Source organism: Petromyzon marinus, unplaced genomic scaffold, assembly GCF_048934315.1.
Source record: "Petromyzon marinus isolate PM22_M1 ecotype Great Lakes invasive population unplaced genomic scaffold, UKy_Petmar_22M1.pri1.0 PM_Scaffold_90, whole genome shotgun sequence".
Taxonomy (NCBI): domain Eukaryota; kingdom Metazoa; phylum Chordata; class Hyperoartia; order Petromyzontiformes; family Petromyzontidae; genus Petromyzon; species Petromyzon marinus.
Window position 1 is genome coordinate 154,424 of NW_027423700.1, and position 23,890 is coordinate 178,313.

The following is a 23,890-nucleotide window of genomic DNA, read 5'->3' on the forward strand; positions in this document are numbered from 1 at the left end:
GGAGCTGGCTGTACCCTCTTCTGTAAAGGCAGACAGGAAGAACAGCGGCGGCTGCACAGAGTTGGTTTCTCCATCAAGAATGAACTTGATGAGTGAGCGCCTCATGACTCTATGTCTCACACTGGTGGGGAGCCAATATTCTACTGTCATCAGCGTATATGCCCTGATTCTTCACTCCGATTATGAATGTTACATCAACCTTGATCAGGTCCTTTCTACTGTTCCTGTGGGAGGCAAACTTATTCTGCTCGGTGATATGCATGCCAGAGTTGGAAGAAACATAAATCTCTGTAATGGAACCATCGGGAAAGATGGAGTGGGTAAAGTCAATTCCAACGGCATCCTTCCCTTGACTAAATGCACGGAAAATGGAGTAATCATCAACACCCTGTTACGCCAGAAAAACAAATACAAAACATCATAGCATCATCTGTGATATAAGCACCGCCACTTGATCGATTACGTCATTGTCCATGCCCAGGATCCCAAAGATGTCTGCATCATCCAGGCTATTCTAGTAGCTGCTGGTGGCTGGACTGATCATCGACTCATCTGCTCAACCATGCTCATAAAAGTGGCTCCCAAGTGACGGCTTCATCGGAAGAGATGTCTACAGAAGATTAACATTGAAGCTTTATAGGACTCCATTAAGCAAGACCTCTTCCGCCAATGCCTCAATGAAAAACTGTCAAACTTGATTAACCAAAAGTGGGAGAATGTAGTTCGTCAGAGAAAGTGCTTCAAGGATGTCCTCAAGTCCAACATGAAGAAGTGCTCCATCGACACTAACTCAAGGGAGTATCTTTCTCAGGATCACCTCAGATGGAGGCAGAGTCTATTTCAAGAAGCCAAACATTTTAAAACTTAACAGCAGAAACAGAAAAAGTGGGAATGGCGGAAACAACAGCCTGCAGCCCGACTTACTAATGCAGTTCCACCCACCACTATTTCTGGACACATGTGCCAGAGTTGCGGCAGAATCTGTCGATCCCAGATTGGTCTCTTCAGCCATCTTTGGACCCACAGAAAATCCAAATTTTCTCTGGAAGGCAATCCTCGATTGCGAGGGAAAGCCTATGATGACACTTGGGTCCCTGGTTCCATTGAAAAGGACGCAGTTGGGTTCATATTTTCACTACCACCACACCGTTCCGGGCCCTATCCACTGCTATTTGTGACTCAGTCTATGGGCCTCTGAGTCTATGAGTTTGTATGTACAATGTTAGTTCATGGGCTTCTCTGGACAGGCAAGATATTGGTAATACGAAGCCGTAATTTTCACAGCCCCGATGTGTTATATGTAATTTTTGCTGTGACTGAAATGATGTACATTATATAAGCGATATAGTTTGAAGAGTTGCGATGATTAGAAGGCTCGTGTAGGGGCTAATGTTGATCAAACTGTCGAATGTTTCCCTGCACTCAAGTATACAAATGGGAGAATGTGGAGCGCCATCTGCAGTTGGAAATGATGCGTCGATAGCTCAAGGAGCTGGAGAAAGCCACGGCCACGGTCTCCACCAACACCACTACTGCCTCCAACGCCATCCTGGCAGCCACATGCAGTTCCGCCACCACCACCAGGGATGCTGTTGGGAGATGCATCGACACCCCCACCCCGACTGCTTCTAGCATATTATTCACCCCCACCGCTATGGCGCTTGATGTTGGCAGATTCAGCGCTGCCACCCCGGCTGCTGCTGGCATCTCCAACACCGCCACCACCACCCCGGCTGCTGCCGGGAGATCCAACGCTGTCATCCCAACCCAGCTCATGCTGGCAGATGCACCACTGCCTCCCCAGCTTTTGCTGGGAGATCCACCACCACCACCGCCTGTGCCAAAGCCACCAGGTTTGGCAAATTGCGTAAATGTATTCGAGAACTTCACTGGTCGGCTACTGCTGGAAGATCCACCGCCGCTACCCCTACATCTGCAGGCCGATCCACCACCGACACCCCTGCGTCTACAGGCCGATCTACCGCCACCACCCCAGCGTCTGCATGCCAATCCACCACCACCCCAACGTCTGCAGGCCAATCCACCGCTGCCACCTGTGCGTCTGCAGGCTGATGCACCTTCACCACTCCTGGGACTTCATATTCAATACCCGTTGAGAAATACAACTGAGATTCTTGCATTATGTGTAGTCATTACACTTTCGGTGTTTTGCTTTCAATGGTGTTTGTCACGCCAAAACAAAGGTCACATGTTGCTTTCGGGAGGTTATAGCTGGGAGGGAGAGGAAAAGTTTGGCAGAAAAGAACCAGAGCTTTGTATGAAGTGATAGGCCATGTAACTTTTATACAGCGCTAAGCAGCTGAAAAAAAGGATCTGCCACTGAACTAATTCAGAGTAAGACCTCCGCTCTGAAATCGGAGCTGGTCATAAACAACTGCCCAGATATGGGAATACCTCCACTCTTTCCACAACTACCTATCATGCGGAGTTGAGGGGGTGGAATACTTGAAGACATACAAAATATCAAGGTAGGTACTGCTTTGATTTATTTGGTAGGGCAAATGGTAAGGCCCTACCTCTTATTGGCACGATCCAGGTTCACCATCAGACTCTCCCACTCCTCGAAGTGAACAGCCATTACGAGATCATCACCAACATCATCAGCACAGATCATCCGTTGTTCTCTCCTTCCAGATTAAGAAAAAACGTGGGGCATGTTACACGTTAACATTATTGATACATTACGATTAGTAGATCAAAGTAGATTTTAATACAATCAGTCCTCGCTTAGAATGCCCCCGTAGAACACTGATTCGTTACAGTGATAGGTGTGGGGCCAAATGTTCTGGACTGACTTCTACCACCAAGCCAGCTTCACAACATCTGCGCGTTTCTCCGGTTTCCTCCTACGTGCCGAACCCTGATGCTTGAAATTGTCCAAACATCTTAATGCAGCACGGAGCTAATAATGAGTCTCGAGACTCAATGTGGCTCACCTGGGTACATAAAGGATATTTCTAGATTTGATTATATTTATTCATATGATTCAGCCGAGCAGCTGCACTGCGATGTGCCAGCCTTGCCACTGTGTCATGGTAGTAGTGGTGGTAAAACCGATTCGGAATAATATGTTCAGTACGCGTCGTCATTTTTTATTTTAAAAGTGTTAATCAAACGAGTTGCAGTGACGTCATGGCCGAGTAAGCAGCAATGACCGCTCCCACCCCTACATTAGAACATTACCTTTTTCGACCCAACATAACCACTCGCTTTCCTGTTTGATAGTTTTCTTATTTTTCTACCTGGCCTCAGGCACTTTATAGGGGGCCTTGGAAAGCTGGTTTTCTACTTTGGAGCTTCCTAGGGCGATCCACAGCCTCCTTAGGTGCTAGAGTCCTCAGTAAGCAACTTGAGCCTGACCTCATGGCTAGGCCAAGGGGACCTTCCGCCTGTATCTTTGTGCTCCATGGAAGACAGATCCCCTGGGAAAAAAGCCATAGCTTTGTCTCCCCCCCCCCCCCCACGTTCAAGTTGACACCAGAGATCCCGGTGGGAGGAACGAGAGCTCTTACAAGCCCTTTTGTAAAAAAACCAAAGAGAATACTGCCCTTCTTCGGGTCCTCAACGAGATGTCGAGTAAGGTTTGCAGGAGGGTGAAGATTCAGGAGGCAGCCACATATGACCCTTCAGACTATGCTAGACGAGCAGAGCGGTGCAATGAAGACCTACGAAGCCAGGCTGCTGGAACCTGAGGAGGCTTACATCAGACTGGACTCTAAGGGACGGGAGTGCCAAGTAAACCATACGGCCTCCCGGAGGGGGTCGAGGGCAACGCTCCTCAAGATGCTCTCTCCTACATTCGGCTACATCTGCTCGAAGCTCCGGCATTCCTCTCTACAACTGGGCCATCACCACCTACACGAGTCGGCGCTGCGCTGTGACCACGGCGTGCCTCCACGCGTGCCTGTCGACAGTCGTCCTCAAGACTGCCCGCATCGAACGCGAGCTCATCTCATTCGTATGGCAATGCTTGCTTCCCGCAGAGCAGACTCCTGTCCACAACCTCTCTCACATAGATGTAGCGTAATAAATGCACATCCTATACCGCGGTATACTTACCTGCAGTTGCGGGCACAAGCCCATAGAGGGTGCCACCCAGAGCTGGGGAAGGACAGAGAGAGCCAGGCCCCAGGTGAGGAGTTGGGGGTTTCTTCCAGAGCCCCCTGGAAGGTTCTAGAGAGGGGGCGGTACCGGGGGCGGAGAGCCCCCGAGAGGTGTATTAAAGGGGCACCTCCGGGACAGCTCGGGGCAGTGCTCCGAAGACGAAGAACACAAGACCAGCCTAGCTAGGACCCTGGGACCCGACATCCTTATAAGGGTCGGGGCCGAGCGTGGACCAGTGGTCAGGACCCGCACCTTGGCTGGGTCGGGTCAGTTAGCCTCCCCTAGGGCACAGATAGCCAGAGGGCTGAGAGCCAGGTTTGATCAGTGCGAGGGCACGCTAGCCTGGAGTCTGTACCTCTCTAGATAGTGGGAGTTAAGGGGAGTTCTGTTCATAGTTACAAATAAACCGTGTAGCCTCTAAAGACGTCTTCAGTCTATGTGGAACCCACTACATATATATGTATTTTTATATTTTGACCAGTGTGATAAACACGTTGCCTGCGTGCGGCGACACTGGATGCTTTTCCCTCTTCCTTTTCCTCATCCCTTCACCACAGAATGAACACGGTAACGCGGTCATGCACCTCGGGGGGGGGGGGGGGGGTCAGACATTTGTGACGATGTGTGACGAGGGGGAGGGGGGGGTTTGAGAAATGTGACGTCACATCAAAATGCGCAACTTTAAGTATAGAATTGTTATAACACTAATTGTTATAACACTCCTACAACATCAGTGCAGCGCCACGCACTACAATGACAATAGTTGAAGCATGTTTTATTTTCAAGATGGAAATATGGTTTTGGGGGGGGGGGGCAGAGCTTTGTGACGTCATGTTTGAGGGGGGGGTCTGACTTTTTGTGACGCCGAGTTACGAGAGGTCAAAAATTGCGTGACGTCATTTATGGACGGCCCGTCAAGTGAATGGCAAAATTGGTTTCGATTTACGTTGTTTCACTTACCGTCGTGTTTTTCAATGTACTAAATCGAGAACTTCAGTGCTTGGGGGATTTTGGAGCTGGCTCACCGCCTGGGCTGCTGCCTTCCCACTCGGCTGTGGTTGCTCGAACCTCCGAGTCGTTCATAGCTCGTGGCTTCTAATATCGGAAGGAAGCGGTGATCGTCTTTGTTCGATGGCCAAGAGCTGCTGCTGCGAGGATGACCGGAGTTTGCGTGATGATCGTTTATGCTCCTGGACACGAGATCAGCAAGGTGTGATGTTTCATTTGTGGGAGTTGCACCGCCTGTACGCGATCAACCGTCGACGCGCCCACCCGGGCCCCACGTTTGCCGCGAGGCACCATGAGGGCCTCCCCGACGGCCAGGGCCTCCGCATGGTCGGAGTGGGCAGAGGCCGGCGTTCGACTGGTGGTTTGAAAAGAACACGGACAAACATTCGAGCTCACGCTTTTGCTTTGGCAACAATTTTCGTTAATTGGGCTCCGAGCGGCTCAACAAGCCTGGAAGCCGGCGCATTTAATCACCTCCGAGATCGAAATGTGGCAAATCGCATGCTAATCAGGAGCAAGTTGGCCCAGGGATTGAGAATCAAATTCGCATGTGAAACGGCGGTGCAGGACTCGATTCGAAGGCGAGTGAATACTGCGCGGTGGTGCATTGCAAGTGGACCTTATTATCATCCAACAGTGACCAGCATGGTCAAGTATGGTCAAACTAAACCTGACATCCAACATCACGTGGCGAGATGTTCATCCAGCAGTGGAAAACGTAACTTAAAGTAACCAAAATAACAGATGCATGGAAAATAAATCGATCTAATTTTGTATATAAACGCATATAACTCATGTGTACATGCTTGTAAATATACGATTCAGCTAAAAAATGTTAAACACATTTACACAAAGTCGCAAAGACATCAACTCGCTTAAATCTTTACCACTACTCCAGGAGCTTTGAATTATTGCCCAAGTACTGTATATACGTGAGCAAAGTTATAACCATTTACGAAACAATTTGAAAACGTGTCAATATTTTGTCAGAAATTATCTTTGCACGTCTAAAGGACAAGAGAAGCTGTAACGAAATGCGCATTTGTAAACGATTAAACCTTAAAATTTTCTGACACCGACATTTTTTCCAAAAACATTCCTTGTGTGATTGCACAGAGTCCGATGAGGGGTGGGGCAGCTGTGTAAAAAAAACCTGAGGTGAAATTCTCCGTTAAACCGACGATTTAAATAGCAACAGCTCGGGTAATTTTATACTCTGTTCCATGCAGCTGACCGCTGCCCCTTCATACAGTAAATGGCATCCTCACAAGAATAAGTAACCTAACATCCCTTGCAGGGAATCCTCTCGCGATAAAAAATCTTCCATTTGCCATCCATCACGAGACCCCTGCGGGTGTCACCGTGCACAATCATACTTCGAAGCTCTTGCTCGGATTCCCCAGAGCTTTGCCCTCTGAGTGGCCACCCTAATGGCCCACTCCGACAGGCCAAACCTGGCACAATTGTAGGTTTTCAACTATAATACACGTTTTATGTGTTAGATCGTTTAAATATATAAATGTGTTGTTAAACCCACCACCACCCGACAGCCAATTAGTAAGGTTTGTCACGTAAACAGAACATGTCAATTCGTTACTAGTACAGTCCACCAGTGTGTTGGAGAGCAAAGCCACACCATTTACAATCTAAGTACAACATTTCGCCAGCACTAACTAGCTTCATCAGGCGACAGCCATCACTTGTGAGCACTTCTTTCGCGAATTGGGAGGGGAATCAATGAATGCATATGACTATGGGTATCCATTGCCAATTGGGTTATTTATATGTTAATCAACACACATTATGCATGCGCATTAAGGAACGAGGATTCTCCACGAATCTGGCTGTCGCCTGATGAAGCTGGTTGTAATTACTGGTGAAACATTGTACTCAGATTGTAAATGTTGGGGCTTTGCTCTCCAAGACACCGGTGTGATGTTACTAGTAACGAATTGGCATGTTCTGTTAATGTGACAAACCTTTCGAATTGGCTGTGTCGGGTGGTGGCGGGTTTACTGACACATTTAAATCTTTATTACGCGATCTAACCCAAAAAAACAGTGTTATGGATATTGGTCGCGAAAGCCTACGTGTTAAACTGGTTTTCAACTGTTAGATCAGTGGTAGCCGATATGTGAATCGCGATCCATGGGTGGATGATCGCAAAAGATTTTGATTGTGGATCTCAGGACAAATAGGAATAAACACCTCTAATATAAAGCAATTCTTGTTATAGCAGATGGCAAAACAAAATCCCCGACTAAGAATTAATGGATTAATAATATATATTTTAAACCAATAGATCGCACTAGCACTTGGCATGTCTACAGTGTTCTATTAGTCGGTTAAATCCATCCGGGTAACTGTTGGTCATATATTGCTGGTAGATCACGGAACATGTTGAGATATACCAGAATGGATCACAGTGCTTTGTGGGTTGGACACTGCTGCGTTAGTCAATACACACCACCGATTCAGTAACCAATATTTTTGTGAAATCACCTTCATCACAAGGGGGTCAGTGTCTTGGCTGGCAAAGAAGTGGGGCATAAGATATCCTAAACCTTTCATACATCTTGACGCGTATACACCTTAATTGGCTGATTGTACTGGTTGGCAAGGTAAAAATTCTAAAAAAAAAAAAAATGCGCTACCATTTGAACCGCTGCGCCAGGAGAACGAAGAACCGGTGAACTCTGGATTGCAAGTTCAGAGTGCAAACCGTCTGTTACTTCAGGGAAACATTTCTCAATTGTTCACCTCTGCTTGCGAGCACAATGTACACTTAATTAACTCTGCAGATGTAAAACCCAGAGTGTGTGCCCACTCATGCACCTCCTCCGACATCTTGTTGACACCGCATCCACGATACACTAGTGCTGTCTGGGTTTCTTAGGCCGGGGAGAAGGCGAGCCCCATGGGGTGGACTCCGCAGGGTTGTAGCCTGGAATCTGTGACAGCGGACACACAAATGGCACAAACGTACAACAAAGATAGTCACCCAAATAAGCCTTTAACAGACTGTGCTGCTGTTAGGCGGCATGGCCCACGAGGGGGTAAGTGGCCAACACCTCTCCCCAGTGCTGATGTTTACACACTGCACCAGGTACTCATTTAAGAAAGAGTTGACCTTGGGTAGGCAAAACAGCAGTTCAGATAATCCTCATTGGTGTTGGCGGTGAGTGGGAATTGGGTTGCCGGGTTCATAGCGCAGCGTGCTAACCACTACACCAATGCTCTCACACACACATATGCGAGTATTTCCAACAAATGTGATACGTTATCATTACACTTATTAACACTGAAAAACTTCGCCAAGTCTGAAGACTTTTGAGGAACACGGGGAGAGAAGATGACAACTCCACACAGTAACACACTCTAGTTGGGAATCAAACCCAGTTTTCTTGCTGCAAGACACAAGGGTTTACCAATGTGCCACCCTGCCGCCCATGGCGATACGTAAACTACCTTAATACCAGTTTCAACGCATGCTTATTTTTAGATATGGGAGGAAACCAGAGAACCCGGAGGAAACCCATGCAGAACAGACTCATGGAGTTTTGTTAAGAAATCTGATATCTACCAAGGCTCCCACACCCTGACTTAGCTTGGTATCTTGAGAACTCGCATTCATCATTTAAATAGGTCACGTCTCAGATAATGGCCCTTCTTGTGCAATGAACTAGGGCCATAATAAAAATCTATTTTATACAGCACCTTGCATATCGAAATATCTCAAAAAAGCACTGGACATTAAAAAACTACTCAAGTATAGATACAAGCCAATAGAAATAAAGTAAAAGCCGATAATAACAATAATGACAGTGATACTGACACTTTACACAGCATGCAAAATGCAATAAAAGCTAATCATAATGATTCCTCTCACAGTAATAACCAATCAGAATAGACCCCGTGAATAACGATGTTTTCAAGCTGGATTTAAACACACGGACAGTCACAACTGATATAGGTAGGGATAGTGTCCCATAGTCTTTGGATATACAGTCTGTTCTATAATACGGTAGTTGCGTACCTCAAGAACACCGCGTTTTGGAAAAATCGTGTTATAATAAATAATATATTATATGGGGTAAAGCGCAGTCCGCAATAACGCGTGAGATGCGTAAGACAGGCTGAACAAAGACTAAGGAACGTGGGTAGCATCTAGAAGCATCCAGCAGCATCCCGCCTTGTGTGATGCTACGCCGAGGCAGCCGTTACGACCGCTTATTCCTACTCGCGCGACGTAGTTCCATTCATTCAACCGAGTTATATCCAGTTTGGATCCGCGTTATACAAAAAATGCGTTCCTTCATACATTCATCATCGCGTTATATCCAATTTGCCAGTTACAGGAGGTATAGGACAACAGACTGCAGCTCAAAATGCTAGCTATACATATATTTTTTCCATCCAAGACCGGAGTTTATATTTTATTCCCGTGTTATAAGGGTATTACGTTCAGGGGCTAAATGCCAATGTATGGGTCTGATAGCTACGGGAGAGCCTCAGGAGAGAGTTTGTGTCATCTTGCCACCCCCTCCATTCAAGGAGCGCAGACTACAGTGGTGTAAAATGTAGTCCATAGTTTGGGTTGCATGGCCACAATCGTACAGGAGCTTGTTTTTAATGCACTGCTATGTATCTGTATGAGTCTCTATGAATCTCTAGGAATCATAATGGGTCTCTCTGTATCTCCTATGTATCTCTGTGTCTCTATGGGTTTACTATACGGTCCCACAGTTTGGGTTGCATGGCAACAAGCGCTATGCTGTGGCTTGTGCCATTAATTTTCGGCCCGCTGACGTTCCGATGCGGCGAGCGTTTGTTTTTTGTGCACTACTGCTGGCGCAGCAAGCAGCAACAGCAGCATGGTCACAATACAAATCGGTGGTATTCCGAGGTTGCGCGTCGCGCCGCACGGTGAGTACCTCCGGGCGGACGAGGTGCATGCGGATCCGCTGGTGCTGCAGGTTGGACGAATCCAGCGACACGCGCACGCGCACGCACACGCGGTCGAACATGTTCAGCGCGATGCCCTCCACGCACAGCGTGGGGCCCTACACAAAACACAAAGACATATCTCCAATGTAGCCTTAACAGACTGTTGGGGCAAGTGCTGTTGGCGAGGAGCACAGATGAAGGCCGGCACGGCACACAAAGGGGTGGGTTGCCAGCGCCATGCCCGGCCGCCTTTGTCTCCCCAGTGGCGATGTTTACACACCGCAGCAGGCATTCAATTGAGTTCCGAGTCAACCTAGGCGAGGCCCAGGACCGGTTCAGATAATCATCACTGGTGTTGACCGTGCGAAGGAATCGAACCCAAGTCGCCGGGATCGTAGCGCAGAGCGCTAACCGCTACACTACCGCTGACTGCTCTCTGCCAAGTGCCCTGCACACAAGCACGGATTGACGTAAACCCAACGTTATTATTCATACTATTACATGGGTCACTCAGAAAAGCCTCACTGATTCTCAAAACGTTTGCATTCAAGGTCACTGCTACGTCTTTGTAAAAGGAGGCGAACGATTGATATGTGCTCCCCAAATAAGTAATTTGCATGTAATTTGCCAACCTTGGACCATGATGCTGGCACACGAATAACGTTACAGGATCTTTTAACGTCCACTGTTAAAGCGGATAGCCTGTAAATATTTTACGCTTAATACACACCACAGTTTCGATTTAAAGATTTCGTGACTGCAAGGATTCATCTTCTTTGGTTCTTTCGGTAAAGTCACGTAGAATGAGAATAAAATAATAAATTGATAAAATAAAATAACACAATAATATTCTCACGACGTTTCGGCCACAACACAGTCTCGTCCATTCACCTGATGAAGGCCGCTTGTGTTGTGGCCGAAACGTCGTGAGAATATTATTGTGCTATTTTATTTTATCAATTTATTATTTTATTCTCATTCTACGTGACTTTACCGAAAGAACCAAAGAAGACACACCACAGTATTAACCGGAGTGGCCACCGAGTTTGAAACACAAATCTCCACAACACACAGCGAATGCAATACCGCTTGGGCCACCTCACCGCGAGCTGAAAATCAGGCATGAGAAGCCGATGGCTGCAATGACCAAACCAACCGAGGGATCGTGATGTGCGGGCCAGCCAAGGAATTTTAAAGCCTTATTTGGCCATCATTAAGGAGTAGATGCAACCCCCCTTAGGTTATATGGAGTGCACAATTGCAGTTAAGAACATACCTAAAATATGGCTGCAAATGTTGACCCTTTTGAGCTTCTGGTCCAAATTAGGCTGTGTGCATTATCCACGCAGAGTGACAATGTAATGCGGCATGCAAGGCATGCTGGAAAGGACCGGATCCACTGATGACAAATGTGCTTTTTGCCATCTAGAGATCACTTTTTGCATCAACTACTATTTCCCTCATTTGTTTTTATTCTACAAGTACTTTTCTGCCCTTCGAGTTTCTCATTGCTTACAGAAAGCATTAGATTTTCTCTATAATTCTTCCGGATCTGAAGGATTTTACTGTATTTTTAATGTGATGTCCTCTCCGTGACAATACGGGCTCCGTCATGGCAGTTATTTCCAAAGCAAATTTAATTGTGACAGTTTTATATTTGAAACGCATTTACATCATTTAATTCAGTTTCAGTTTATTTTGGTATAGCCCTGTGAGCCATCCGGCTCTAATGTATCCACCGGTGTAACTTCCTCTGTAATAGTCCACACTGCCAAATGGCAAAAAAAACGGAGCTTCGTATCTCACTGCGTTCTTCCACCTTAAACCAAGTGTCTGTGTGTCTGATAGAAACCTAATCGTAGAGAGATGGTCAGGGGGCTTGGGTCCCAGTGCATTAAGCCAGTCCTGGGTTTAAATGCAGAATTCAGCCGTTCAGGAAATGCCAATGTCTCCCGGTTAAGTGAACACATGCCCTACCTCCTCGTCGAAGGTAACGTTGAGCTTGAGACCTTTGGAGTCAAAGAAAACCGTCCCCTCCAAGCCGTACTTGGGAATGAGCACCACCACGGCGTTTTTGCGCGCAAACAGCACGAAGCCCTCTTCGCTCACCACTCTCTTAGTCTTGAAGAACAACTGAGACCACAACAACAACAGCCGTTAATCACCGCTACGTGGCAAAGAGCAGACACACGCGCATCACTTACCAAGCCCATAATTATTTAACAAAATTTAAGGTAATTTTCCTGCATCCCCCCGCTAATTTATTCCAGTTGTGCTATTGGCATCATGTCATGGGGATTATTTTGAGTTCAATCGTGAAGGTACAATGTCAATTGTATTGACTATAATCCTCCATCACCTGACAGAGCCAATCAAATAAAGTTGTCACATCATGGGCAAATGTGCCAAGTGACTAGGTTTTTCAGCAAACACAGAAGAATGCTGAAAAGCAATGTCAAGTGTAGCCAACCAGTACAGCCACGGCACCACCACACGTAAGCGTGCGAATAGAAAACAATTGATTCTTACTACACGCACAATACGATGCCTGCTTTCGTGACCTTAAAAATGGTTTTCAAGAGACGAATGGACGCATTATCAGGTGCCTAAGCACACGCCGTGCAAGCTCCACGTGGCCCACACTTCCGCCTCCCACCTGCGTGTGGAAAGCTACAGACGAGCGTTGGGCGTACTGCGCCATGTTGTGGCGGTAGTTGAGGTTGTTGCAGAGCTGCTGCTGCTTCTGCTTGTCGGTGAGCGCCGGGTACGTGGGGTCGGCGCCCACGCACACGGCCAGCAGCCGGTGCACAATCACATCCGAGTATCTGTAACGGTACAGGGAGACAACAACAACAACAATATTCACATTTGTTGTAGCCTCTATTTAATATGAAGATTAAATTTACAGTAGATACAGGCTGCGGTATGGCCACGAGATGCCAACGGAGCAGCGGTATTAATCCACCAAGCACCGCGATTCATTCTGGTGGATCTCAGCGGGTTTCACGATCCACCAGAAAGCTACGCAAACAATGACTCAGATAGATTTAACGCTGTGATGAGATGGAAAATTTGACTTTAACATAGCTATTTCCGTGACCAGTCACATGCTAATCCCTCACATTAACATCATGCTAATCTCCCAGTTACATGTTTATTTCTGACTTTAACACCCTGATGATCCAACACTTTAACACAGCTATTTCAATGCTAAATTCTCCTGTTTGATATGTAAACTCCTTTGTCAAGGCGCTTTACCTCTCCCACCTAGCTTAAAAGACGCTGGGAATCTTAGCAGCAGGTATTGAAGCGCTGTTGTCCCGACAGTTCTGTTCCTTCACCTGAAGAAGGCTACTTGTGTTTTGGCAGAAACGTCGTGAGAATTTTATTTTTTATTATGTTTTATTTTTATTATTTTATTTCCATTCTACGTGACTTTATCAAAATAACCAAGAAGTTGCATAAAGTTGTTGCATGCTTGGGCTCCAGATGCCGAAATTACCTTTTAAAAAACGGCCAGTCTCATCAGATCTCAGAAGCTAAGCTTGCAGCGCCCAGCCCTGATGGTAACCCGGGGATACAAATTCATGTGGAGAAACAAATGTTCGCTTGTGACGACCAAGACTACGCCTGTCCTCCCAAGGACAGGCCTCACTGATTCTGAAGACTTTCATTTTCAGGAGGGTCCTGCCGAGTATTTTTGCAGTAGGGAGGCGATGTTGTGCTGTGCAGTGCCGGAGAGTAAGCTCATGCAGCCGGTCCACCCTGTCCTCTCTCCTCCCGTCGGGACGGGTCGGTCATAATAGCGGTCAGAAACACCCTCCACGTCACAAAACAGTTCAATTTCTCAATCCGCAGGTCAGCTCAAATCTGTATTGTGGGCGTTCCCTTGTACTCTACTGTGTACGTGGGGCTCTGGATCCAATCCCCTGATCACCATTGCATTCACTTAAATAATAATAAATTCTCCTGGCCACCCATAGAAAATTAGAGTGCACAATTATACGTGTGATTCATCACAGGCGAGCTCAGACCGGCCACACTTGCAGCTTAGGGCCTCGCATTAAGAGAGGGGGGGGATCTCTAAATACGAAACAAGAAATGGACACGAGGTTTCGAGTTTTAACATAATTGCTTAATAAATAAAGATCGGTGAGAAAAAAAGACTCTCCAAAGCAGTTATTTTCATTCTGCTGACAAAAATATACAGGCATTCATAGAAGGGGCCTCTTAAACTTGACAATGGCATAGGGCCCCAGCAATGCCATCATCCGGCTCTGCTGCCGAGTGTCATCCCAATGAAGTAATTTGCAGGTAACTTTAGCATTGGGATGCTTGGCCAATACCCAGTTACATTGTGATTGTGTGTTTTCTAGCTATGTGAGCAAACTGGATAACCCATACAGAACAAAGGTGAGAACGTAGAAAACTCCGCAAAGTGCCAGTCGGATCATTAACCAAGGCCCTTCTTGTTGCGAGGGTCAAAGATCACCGCTGCACCACCCTGCCACCTGAAACGATAATAGTTCGCTTATAATTTTTTCGTTATTTTAGTGTGTACATTTACACGCGATAATCACATCTCATCTCAAGCATTTGAAAAGGGCAGCCTCAGTGGCAACTGTTCTCTGTGTGACACACGGTTATTCAGCACCTAACCTGTAAGCAGGTCAAGTGCTGTTTGCTGCGAGCAATCCCAATTGAGTGAGTCGCAGTGAAGTTTTTTTTTACATGCCAATTTTCGCCTGTGATGCTGACACACGATGGCCATACATTATTTTAAATAATGTCTTGGGATCGTTTTTATTTTTTTACGTTGAATTTTATTGAGTAAATCAGGAGCCCGTTACAGTGCGCCACGGGACTGCACGTCATTCGAGTGGTGCATTCACAATGCAACCGGACCATTTATTTGGGGGGGCTGACGCGAAGGGGGGAGTGAGGCCCGCGCCCCCCCATAAACTGGGGGGGGGGGGGGAGAGGGGGGCATTGTGACAGGCGTAGAAGAGTTGTAGTTGTAATCTGCTCCACGTTTGTCTTGATAAAGGAGACCTGTGCAACCTGCTCGGTGTGTGACGTGCGTGCTCCTCGGTGTGACGTGTGTACCGCTCGGTGTGTGATATGTGTGGGTGTAGGAGAGGCCCCTTACCCTGGTGCATGGCAGTCAATGACAAGTTCTACCGCTTGATCTGCGATGGCTACTGCATGCAGCCACCCCCCTGCTGTCCACCACAAGTGTAAGCCGCCCCCCCATACCTCCCACACCAGGTTTTATCCACTGCTGGACTGATGCGTTTCTATTGTCGATGCAGGTGGCTGACGGAGGAGAGTGCGAAGTGTTTGTTCTGGGATATTCTTTGATTTTAATTGTAGTGATTTAATTAATTGATTGAACAATTGCTTAAGGGTGAATTATGTGATGTGTTATTAGCAGTGAGTTGTGCTGGCTGGTTCAGTCTCGTTGACACGGCCATTATGAACCCTCTTAGTCTGGAATGTCCTACTTCCAGACGTACGTGGTGTTGCGACCCACAGACTCCTCACATACAATGAGGGAAAAAAGTATTCGATCCCCTGCTGATTTTGTACGTTTGCCCACTGACAAAGAAATTATCAGTCTATAATTTTAATGGTAGGTTTATTTGAACAGTGAGAGACAGAAAAACAACAAAAAAATCCGGAAAAACGCATGTCAAAAATGTTATAAATTGATTTGCATTTTAATGAGGGAAATAAGTATTTGACCCCCTCTCAATCAGAAAGCGGCTCCCAGGTGTCTTTTATACAGGTAACGAGCTGAGATTATGAGCACACTCTTAAAGGGAGTGCTCCTAATCTCAGCTTGCTACCTGTATAAAAGACACCTGTCCACAGGCGCAATCAATCAATCAGATTCCAAACTCTCCACCATGGCCAAGACCAAAGAGCTCTCCAAGGATGTCAGGGACAAGATTATAGACCTACACAAGGCTGGAATGGGCTACAAGACCATTGCCAAGCAGCTTGGTGAGAAGGTGACAACAGTTGGTGCGCATCATGGAAGAAACACAAAAGAACTGTCAATCTCCCTCGGCCTGGGGCTCCATGCAAGATCTCACCTCGTGGAATTGCAATGATCATGAGAACGGTGAGGAATCAGCCCAGAACTACACGGGAGGATCTTGTCAATGATCTCAAGGCAGCTGGGACCATAGTCACCAAGAAAACAATTGGTAACACACTACGCCGTTAAGGACTGAAATCCTGCAGCGCACGCAAGGTCCCCCTGCTCAAGAAAGCACATATACATTGAGGGAAAAAAGTATTTGATCCCCTGCTGATTTTGTACGTTTGCCCACTGACAAAGAAATGATCAGTCTATATTTTTAATGGTAGGTTTATTTGAACAGTGAGAGACAGAATAACAACAAAATCCAGAAAAATGCATGTCAAAAATGTTATGAATTGATTTGCATTATAATGAGGGAAATAAGTATTTGACCCCTCTGCACTTGATGGCAAAACCCTTGTTGGCAATCACAGAGGTCAGACGTTTCTTGTAGTTGGCCACCAGGTTTGCACACATCTCAGGAGGGATTTTGTCCCACTCCTCTTTGCAGATCTTCTCCAAGTCATTAAGGTTTCGAGGCTGACGTTTGGCAACTCGAACCTTCCGCTCCCTCCACAGATTTTCCATGGGATTAAGGTCTGGAGACTGGCTAGGCTACTCCAGGACCTTAATGTGCTTCTTCTTGAGCCCCTCCTTTGTTGCCTTGGCCGTGTGTTTTGGGTCATTGTCATGCTGGAATACCCATCCACGACCTCACCGTTCTCATGATCATTGCAACTCCACGAGGTGAGATCTTGCATGGAGCCCCAGACCAAGGGAGATTGACCGTTCTTTTGTGTTTCTTCCATTTGCGAATAATCGCTTTAACTCTTCTCACCTCTCACCAAGCTGCTTGGCAATGGTCTTGTAGCCCATTCCAGCCTTGTGTAGGTCTACAATCTTGTCCGACATCCTTGAAGAGCTCTTTGGTCTTGGCCATGGTGGAGAGTTTGGAATCTGATTGATTGATTGCTTCTGTGGACAGGTGTCTTTTATACAGGTAACAAGCTGAGATTAGGAGCACTCCCTTTAAGAGTGTGCTCCTAACCTCGGCTCGTTACCTGTATAAAAGACACCTGGGAGCCAGAAATCTTTCTGATTGAGAGGGGGTCAAATACTTATTTCCCTCATTAAAATGCAAATTAATTTATAACATTTTTGACATGCATTTTTCTGGATTTTTTTGTTGTTATTCTGTCTCTCACTGTTCAAATAAACCTACCATTAAAAATATAGACTCATCAATTATAGACTGATAATTTCTTTGTCAGTGGGCAAACGTACAAAATCAGCAGGGGATCAAATACTTTTTTCCCTGCCAATGAACATCTGAATGATTCAGAGGACAACTGGGTGAAAGTGTTGTGGTCAGATGAGACCAAAATGGAGCTCTTTGGCATCAACTCAACTCGCCGTGTTTGGAGGAGGAGGAATGCTGCCTATGACCCCAAGAACACAATCCCCACCGTCAAGCATGGAGGTGGAAACATTATGCTTTGGGGGTGTTTTTCTGCTAAGGGGACAGGACAACTTCACCGCATCAAAGGGACGATGGACGGGGCCATGTACCATCAAATCTTGGGTGAGAACCTCCTTCCCTCAGCCAGGGCATTGAAAATGGGTCGTGGATGGGTATTCCAGCATGACAATAACCAAAAACACACGGCCAAGGCAACAAAGGAGTGGCTCAAGAAGAAACACATTAAGGTCCTGGAGTGGCCTAGCCAGTCTCCAGACCTTAATCCCATAGAAAATCTGTGGAGGGAGCTGAAGGTTCGCGTTGCCAAACGTCAGCCTCGAAACCTTAATGACTTGGAGAAGATCTGCAAAGAGGAGTGGGACAAAATCCCTCCTGAGATGTGTGCAAACCTGGTGGCCAACTACAAGAAACGTCTGACCTCTGTGATTTCCAACAAGGGTTTAGCCACCAAGTACTAAGTCATGTTTTGCAGAGGGGTCAAATACTTATTTCCCTCATTAAAATGCAAATAAATTCATAACATTTTTGACATGCGTTTTTCTGGATTTTTTGTTGTTATTCTGTCTCTCACTGTTCAAATAAACCTACAATTAAAATGATAGACTGATCATTTCTTTGTCAGTGGGCAAACGTACAAAATCAGCAGGGGATGAAATACTTTTTTCCCTCACTGTAGAGACCCACAGACTGCTTCTCTCTCTACAAGATAAACATGATCAGTGTTTCTGCACTACGTATGGAGATGCAGTGGCATTTAGACGCCGCTGTGTGAATCCATTCTGTAGATATTTTATGCCTTCATGACCCTCTACCTACTCACCCCCCCCTCACCCCCCTCGCCACCTGACCCCCTTCATCCCCCTCTGTGACGTCATTAACATCATCGGCACTCATTCAACCATTCTGAGAACGAACGCACACTGGAAGAGGTGAAAGCGCAGTCCGAGCTTGTGCGCGATTCGCCTTCCTCGCACCCTCACTGCACCCTCCCCTCGCCCCACAGCCGCAAGGTGATGCACCGCTGCTGGAGCCACGCGCCGTTAGAGCGCCCCAAGTTTGAGGCGATCCTCGCATAGCTGAGACCGGCCTCCAACGATGACAAGATCGACAAAGGCGAAGAGGTCGGCTGGGAGCCGTCGTCCGTTCCGTCTGAGTACAGCTCCCTCGCTTGCTAGGATCGCCCTCGCTACCTTGTCCACTCTAGGGGTGAATAGTTTTTTTTTATTATCTCAAAGATTGCCGTGCTACATTTGTTTATTCAGAGAAGTCTCACTCTTTTGCAGGAGGGTCCTGTCCAGCTTTCACAGAAGGGGGCGATGTTGCCATGGTGTGTAATCCTTGTTTAAGTAATTTGCAGGTAATATCTTACAGTTCGAATTGGTTGTTCTTTTTTGAAAGCTGAGAACCCTGAGAAAACGCGTGCACAACAGGGGAAGAACATGCAAAGTCCACAAACTCTCACTTACACGCCAAGACTAAGATCCCCCCATGTAACAGACCGTTGGGTAAGTGCCGTTATGAGCACTTATGCAGGCCAGCACAGCATATGGGGTTTGTCTCTGCCAGTGCTGATGTTTTCACAATGCACCAAGTACTCATTTGAGGCCGAGGGTAGGTCCAGGAATGGTTCAGATAATTGCCACTGGTGTTGGCCATGAGCAGAAATTATACCAGGATTAATGGATTCATAGTACAGCTCGCTAACCCGCTGCACTAACGCTCCCCGTAAACATCGGTAACATAAACAAACAACAGCTCGTACAAATACGAGAACAAATACAAGAACCCCCCCCCCCCCCATAAGGTACATCGTGTTGTTTTGATTTCACTACTCGGCGCGACTCGCGAATACTCAAAGCGAGATGCTCGTGGTTAGTAAACAGGTGTCCAGTAGTCAATCCGTGTTTACTAAAATTTCGTGGTTGGTAAATTAGCGGTTGGCAATGGATTCCTGTACATGTATGCCTCTACTTACGAAAGGGATGCGTTCTTCTAAAAACGCCCGTAAAACAAAATATCGCAAATCGGAATGGCTTTTCCCATTAATTGAATACGAAAAATTTGTGATGTGTTTCAGACAGTCATTTCTACTATAAACCCAAAATAAACACCAATATTTCACAATGCAAAAAATAATAGAGAACAAATATTACAACGGTTGAATAATAATCAATTTAAAACAAAAATAATTAACATCTTCAAGGAACTCACCAAAAGATCTGCATGTTGGAATGACTGGAGAGGTGACGAGGCGTTACTTTTGCACTATGGGGATACCGTGACACTGTCGTGAATGGATGACAGCTTCTTGCTTGATGATCTCATGGCGCGTGCCATGTGATATATTGTTTCCGCTGAAATTCTATTTTGTAAGTCGAAAAGTATCCTTAATTTGTCAATTTCGTTTTCACTACATTTCGTGAATGGAACATTCGTAAATCAAAACACAAAGATTTCCTGTACAACCAATATAGACTGTTGGGCCAAGGGCTGTCGTCAAGCACCTAATACAGAAAATAAAAACACGTGCATTCATGCACAACCACGTACAAATACACGTGACCATTAAAAGCACATGCTTTCAACAGAAATTACAAGTGTTATATATTGTGCTTTAATGATTACATTTATATTAGTGTGTCTTAATATTACACAGTAAATATCTTCAAGGACCACTCTTACAGTCCCATCATCACCACCATCATCACCAAATGTATCATTATCATCATCCTAACCATCTGTATAATCAATCACCATCTGTATTATCACCACCAAAGCAAAGACTCCCCGTATAGCCCGAATAGACTATTGGGGCAAGTGCTGTAAGCAAGTACCTGTGAAGGCCAGCATGGCCCACGAGGGGTGGGTGGCCAACACCACGCCCGGCCGCCTTTGTCTCCCCAGTAGTGATGTTTACACCACACCAAGTACTCATTTGAGGCTGAGTCGACCTAGGGGAGGCCCATGACCGGTTCAGAGAGTCGTTACCTGCGTTGCGCATGAGCGAGAATTTAACTCGGGTCGCCGGGTTCGTAGCGCAGCGTGCTAAACGCTACACTACCACTACCCACCACCTGTATCACCATCATCTTCCAGAGTTAATACATTTCATGTCAATAGCTGGAAATGCTTGTATTTGTAATAACAAAAAATGCATAAGTAGTTGTCACTCACTCACCCACACTCAAACGGTCAGAAAGGACTGAAAGATGAAATATCTTCAGAACCCTACATCCTGAAACTAAATTAATTATTTAAATTTTACCAAGTAAGGCCCACTGAGCTATATCGCACACTCAGGAGTCCTGATTCCACTTCTGGGAGTCTCAAGTCCAACGCCATGGAATTGTATATGTTTAAACATGTGCGTGCATGTGTGTTTGTGTGCACGTATGTGTGCATGCGTGCCTTCATATGCGCATGCGTGTATGGACGTGCGTGTGTAAAATAACTTTAGCCATGGCATTTGGGATATGTTAGGTTTAGGGTTAAGAGCTTTGCGCACGTGAACAGGTGGGTGTGTTAACTCACCAGTGTGTAGCTCACCTCACCGGTGAGCTGGTGTGTACGCTATCTAATCTGTAAGCTTACGACTGTGTGTGTGCACACTAGTGTGTAAGCTCACTGATGTGTAAACCTGCTGGTGTGTGGCCTCACTAATGTGCAGCACATCTTGTGGAAGCTCACTAGTGTGCTTGCACACGAGTGTGCCGGTGAGTGTGAGTGTGTGTGAGTGTGTGGTGAGTGTGTGTAAATTTGTGTGAGTGTGTGTGAGTGAGTGTGTGTGAGTGAATGATGGGGAGCGATAGTGTAGCGGTTAGCGCGCTGCGCTATGAACCTGGCGACCCGGGTTCGATTCCCGCTCACGGCCAACACCAGTGACGATTATCTGAACCGGTCCCGGGCCTCCCCTAGGTCGACTCAGCCTCAAATGAGTACCTGGTGCGGTGTGTAAACATTGCCACTAGGGAGACAAAGGCGGTCGGGCGTGGTGCTGGCCACCCACCCCCTCGTGTACCGTTCCGGCCTTCATAGGTGCTCGCTAACAGCACTTGCCCCTACAGTCAGTTAAGGCTATATGGGGGATCTTTATCTTTGTGAGTGAATGAGTGCGGTGTGAGTGTGTGTGAGTGTGTGTGAATGCGGTGTGAGTGCGGTGTGTGTGAATGTGCAGTCAGAGTGTTGGTAAGTGAGTGTGCGGTGAGTGTGTGTGAATGTGCAGTCAGTGTGCCGGTAAGTGAGTGCGTGGTGAGAGCGCTGAGTGTGTGTGAATGTGCAGTCAGTGTGCCGGTAAGCGAGTGCGTGGTGAGTGTGCGGTGTGTGAGTGTGCAGTGAGTGCCAGTGTGCGAGTGTGCCGGTAAGTGAGTGTGCGGTGAATGTGGTGTGTGTGAGTGTACCGGTGAGTGTGTGGTGAGTGTGTGGCTTGACGTGTCTCCGTATCAGTCTTACTCAGCCACCCCCTTACTTGCCCACGCGTAGATCCGTCCTGCCCACCAGACAGCTACATGCGATTCAAATGTCCACGTACACATGACATCACATTGCGATGCGCATGTGTGACATACATGTGCCACGTGTTGCACACACTACGCACGTCCCATGCACAAAGGGCATGCCTTACAAGTGATGACCACGCGATGCAGGTGCTTGCCTTGTAGATGTCACGTACCCGTGACGCACGTGGCCCGTGCGCGTGACGCGTGTGCTCCGCGCTGCCGTGTGCTTTGACCAGGGCCGTCCATAGGGGGTGCGTGGGCCCCCCCCCCCAATGCCTTCAAACTAAACCGGAAGCATTACATGTGACACTGATGTCTACACGTGGGGCCTCCCCCGAAGCGCGGGGCCCGGGATAGTCGGTCCAATTTGCCGGACACTCGGGGACGACTCTTGATTTGGCATACGCGACGCGCACGTTGTGTGTGCTGTGCGTGGGGTGACTGGCCCGATGTGCGTGCCAGGCAGGGCAAGGGGGACTGCCATTGATTGTCGAGACCTTTTGTATGGGTGACGAGATGAACGCCCAAATTCAACGCAGGCCGCCACACAAGGGCTGCACATTTCAATGTTGAGCAGGTCCCTGTGTGTCCGTGCGTGTGGGTCCCTGTGTGTTGTTTCTGTGTGCGTTATGTGAGGGTAGCAGTGACGCAGTGGATAGTACGCTACGCTCCGAACCCCGCAAACATGCGAGTTGGAGTCCCGCTCATGGCCAACGCCAGTGACGATTATTTATCTGAACCGGTCCTGGGTCGACTCAACCTCAAATAAATACCTGGAGCGGTGTGTGTATACGTCACCACTTGGGAGACAAAGGCGGCCGGGTGTGGTGTTGGCCACCTACCCCCTGATATACCATGCCGACCTTCATTGGTGCTTGCGAACAGCACTTGCCACAACAGTCTGTTAAGGCTATATGGGGGACCTTCGTCTCTGTAGTGGGAAACTCGTAGGTGTGTGCATGTGTGGAGGGAAACCTGTACTGCTGTCGTACGTTGTGACCGGGCGAGGCCAATTTCCGTCCTCATGGTCGGCCACGGCGTCCTGGTCTTCGTACTGCTGCTTGTTTGTGGCTGTAATGACACCCAACATGGACAACCCCATCACCTGCGTTCAAACAAGTGTTACACAGTACGTACACACGCGCAATAAAGCAACCACAAAGCACATACACTTTTAAATATAAAAGCACTGGGGGTCTAGTACTGTAGTCACCAATCCGTGTGTATTATTTATTTATTTGTTGGTCATTCTGATGGCAGCACAAACAGAAGCTGCATCCATAACTTCTCAATCCCCACAGTCCCAGGCCAAGGTCCATTCATGGAATTAATACAAATATTTACTTATTAGAGGGTGTTTTTGTTTGTTTGGGTTAGCTCGCGTAAATCTTAGTCAAGTTTGTCACGTAAACAAAACATGCCAATTAGTGACTAATTCAGCACATCGGTGTGTTGGAGAGTAAACCCACAACATTTACAATTCAAGTACCGTGACGTTTCGCCTGTAACTACAACAACAACCCGCCTCGTCAGGTGACGCCAGAGTTGTGGTGAAATCCTTCCCCTGTTTCGGTCTTTAATAGACGCAGACGGGGGATAAATGTGACGTCGTCGCTTGTAAGCAGATCCGATACGAAGACGGGGGGGGGGGGGAGGGGGGGTAATGTATTGATGTAAATTACAATGGATATCTGTTATTGATTGGGTTATTCGCAGTTAATCAACATACATAATTGTTACTCCTGC

General features: G+C 47.0%; 1 protein-coding gene across 1 annotated transcript; it reads right to left on the bottom strand.

The window, feature by feature from the left end:
* Positions 1-7,876: 7,876 nt before the first annotated feature.
* LOC142923936 (exosome complex exonuclease RRP44-like) lies at positions 7,877-23,234 on the bottom strand. The gene is made up of 5 exons (XM_076064959.1): positions 23,137-23,234; positions 12,737-12,905; positions 12,058-12,213; positions 10,068-10,196; positions 7,877-8,084 (listed from the first exon to the last, which is right to left on the bottom strand). The coding sequence occupies exons 1-5, from the start codon at positions 23,232-23,234 to the stop codon at positions 8,007-8,009; spliced, it is 630 nt and encodes a 209-aa protein (XP_075921074.1). The 3' UTR covers positions 7,877-8,006.
* Between the last annotated feature and the right edge of the window lie 656 nt (positions 23,235-23,890).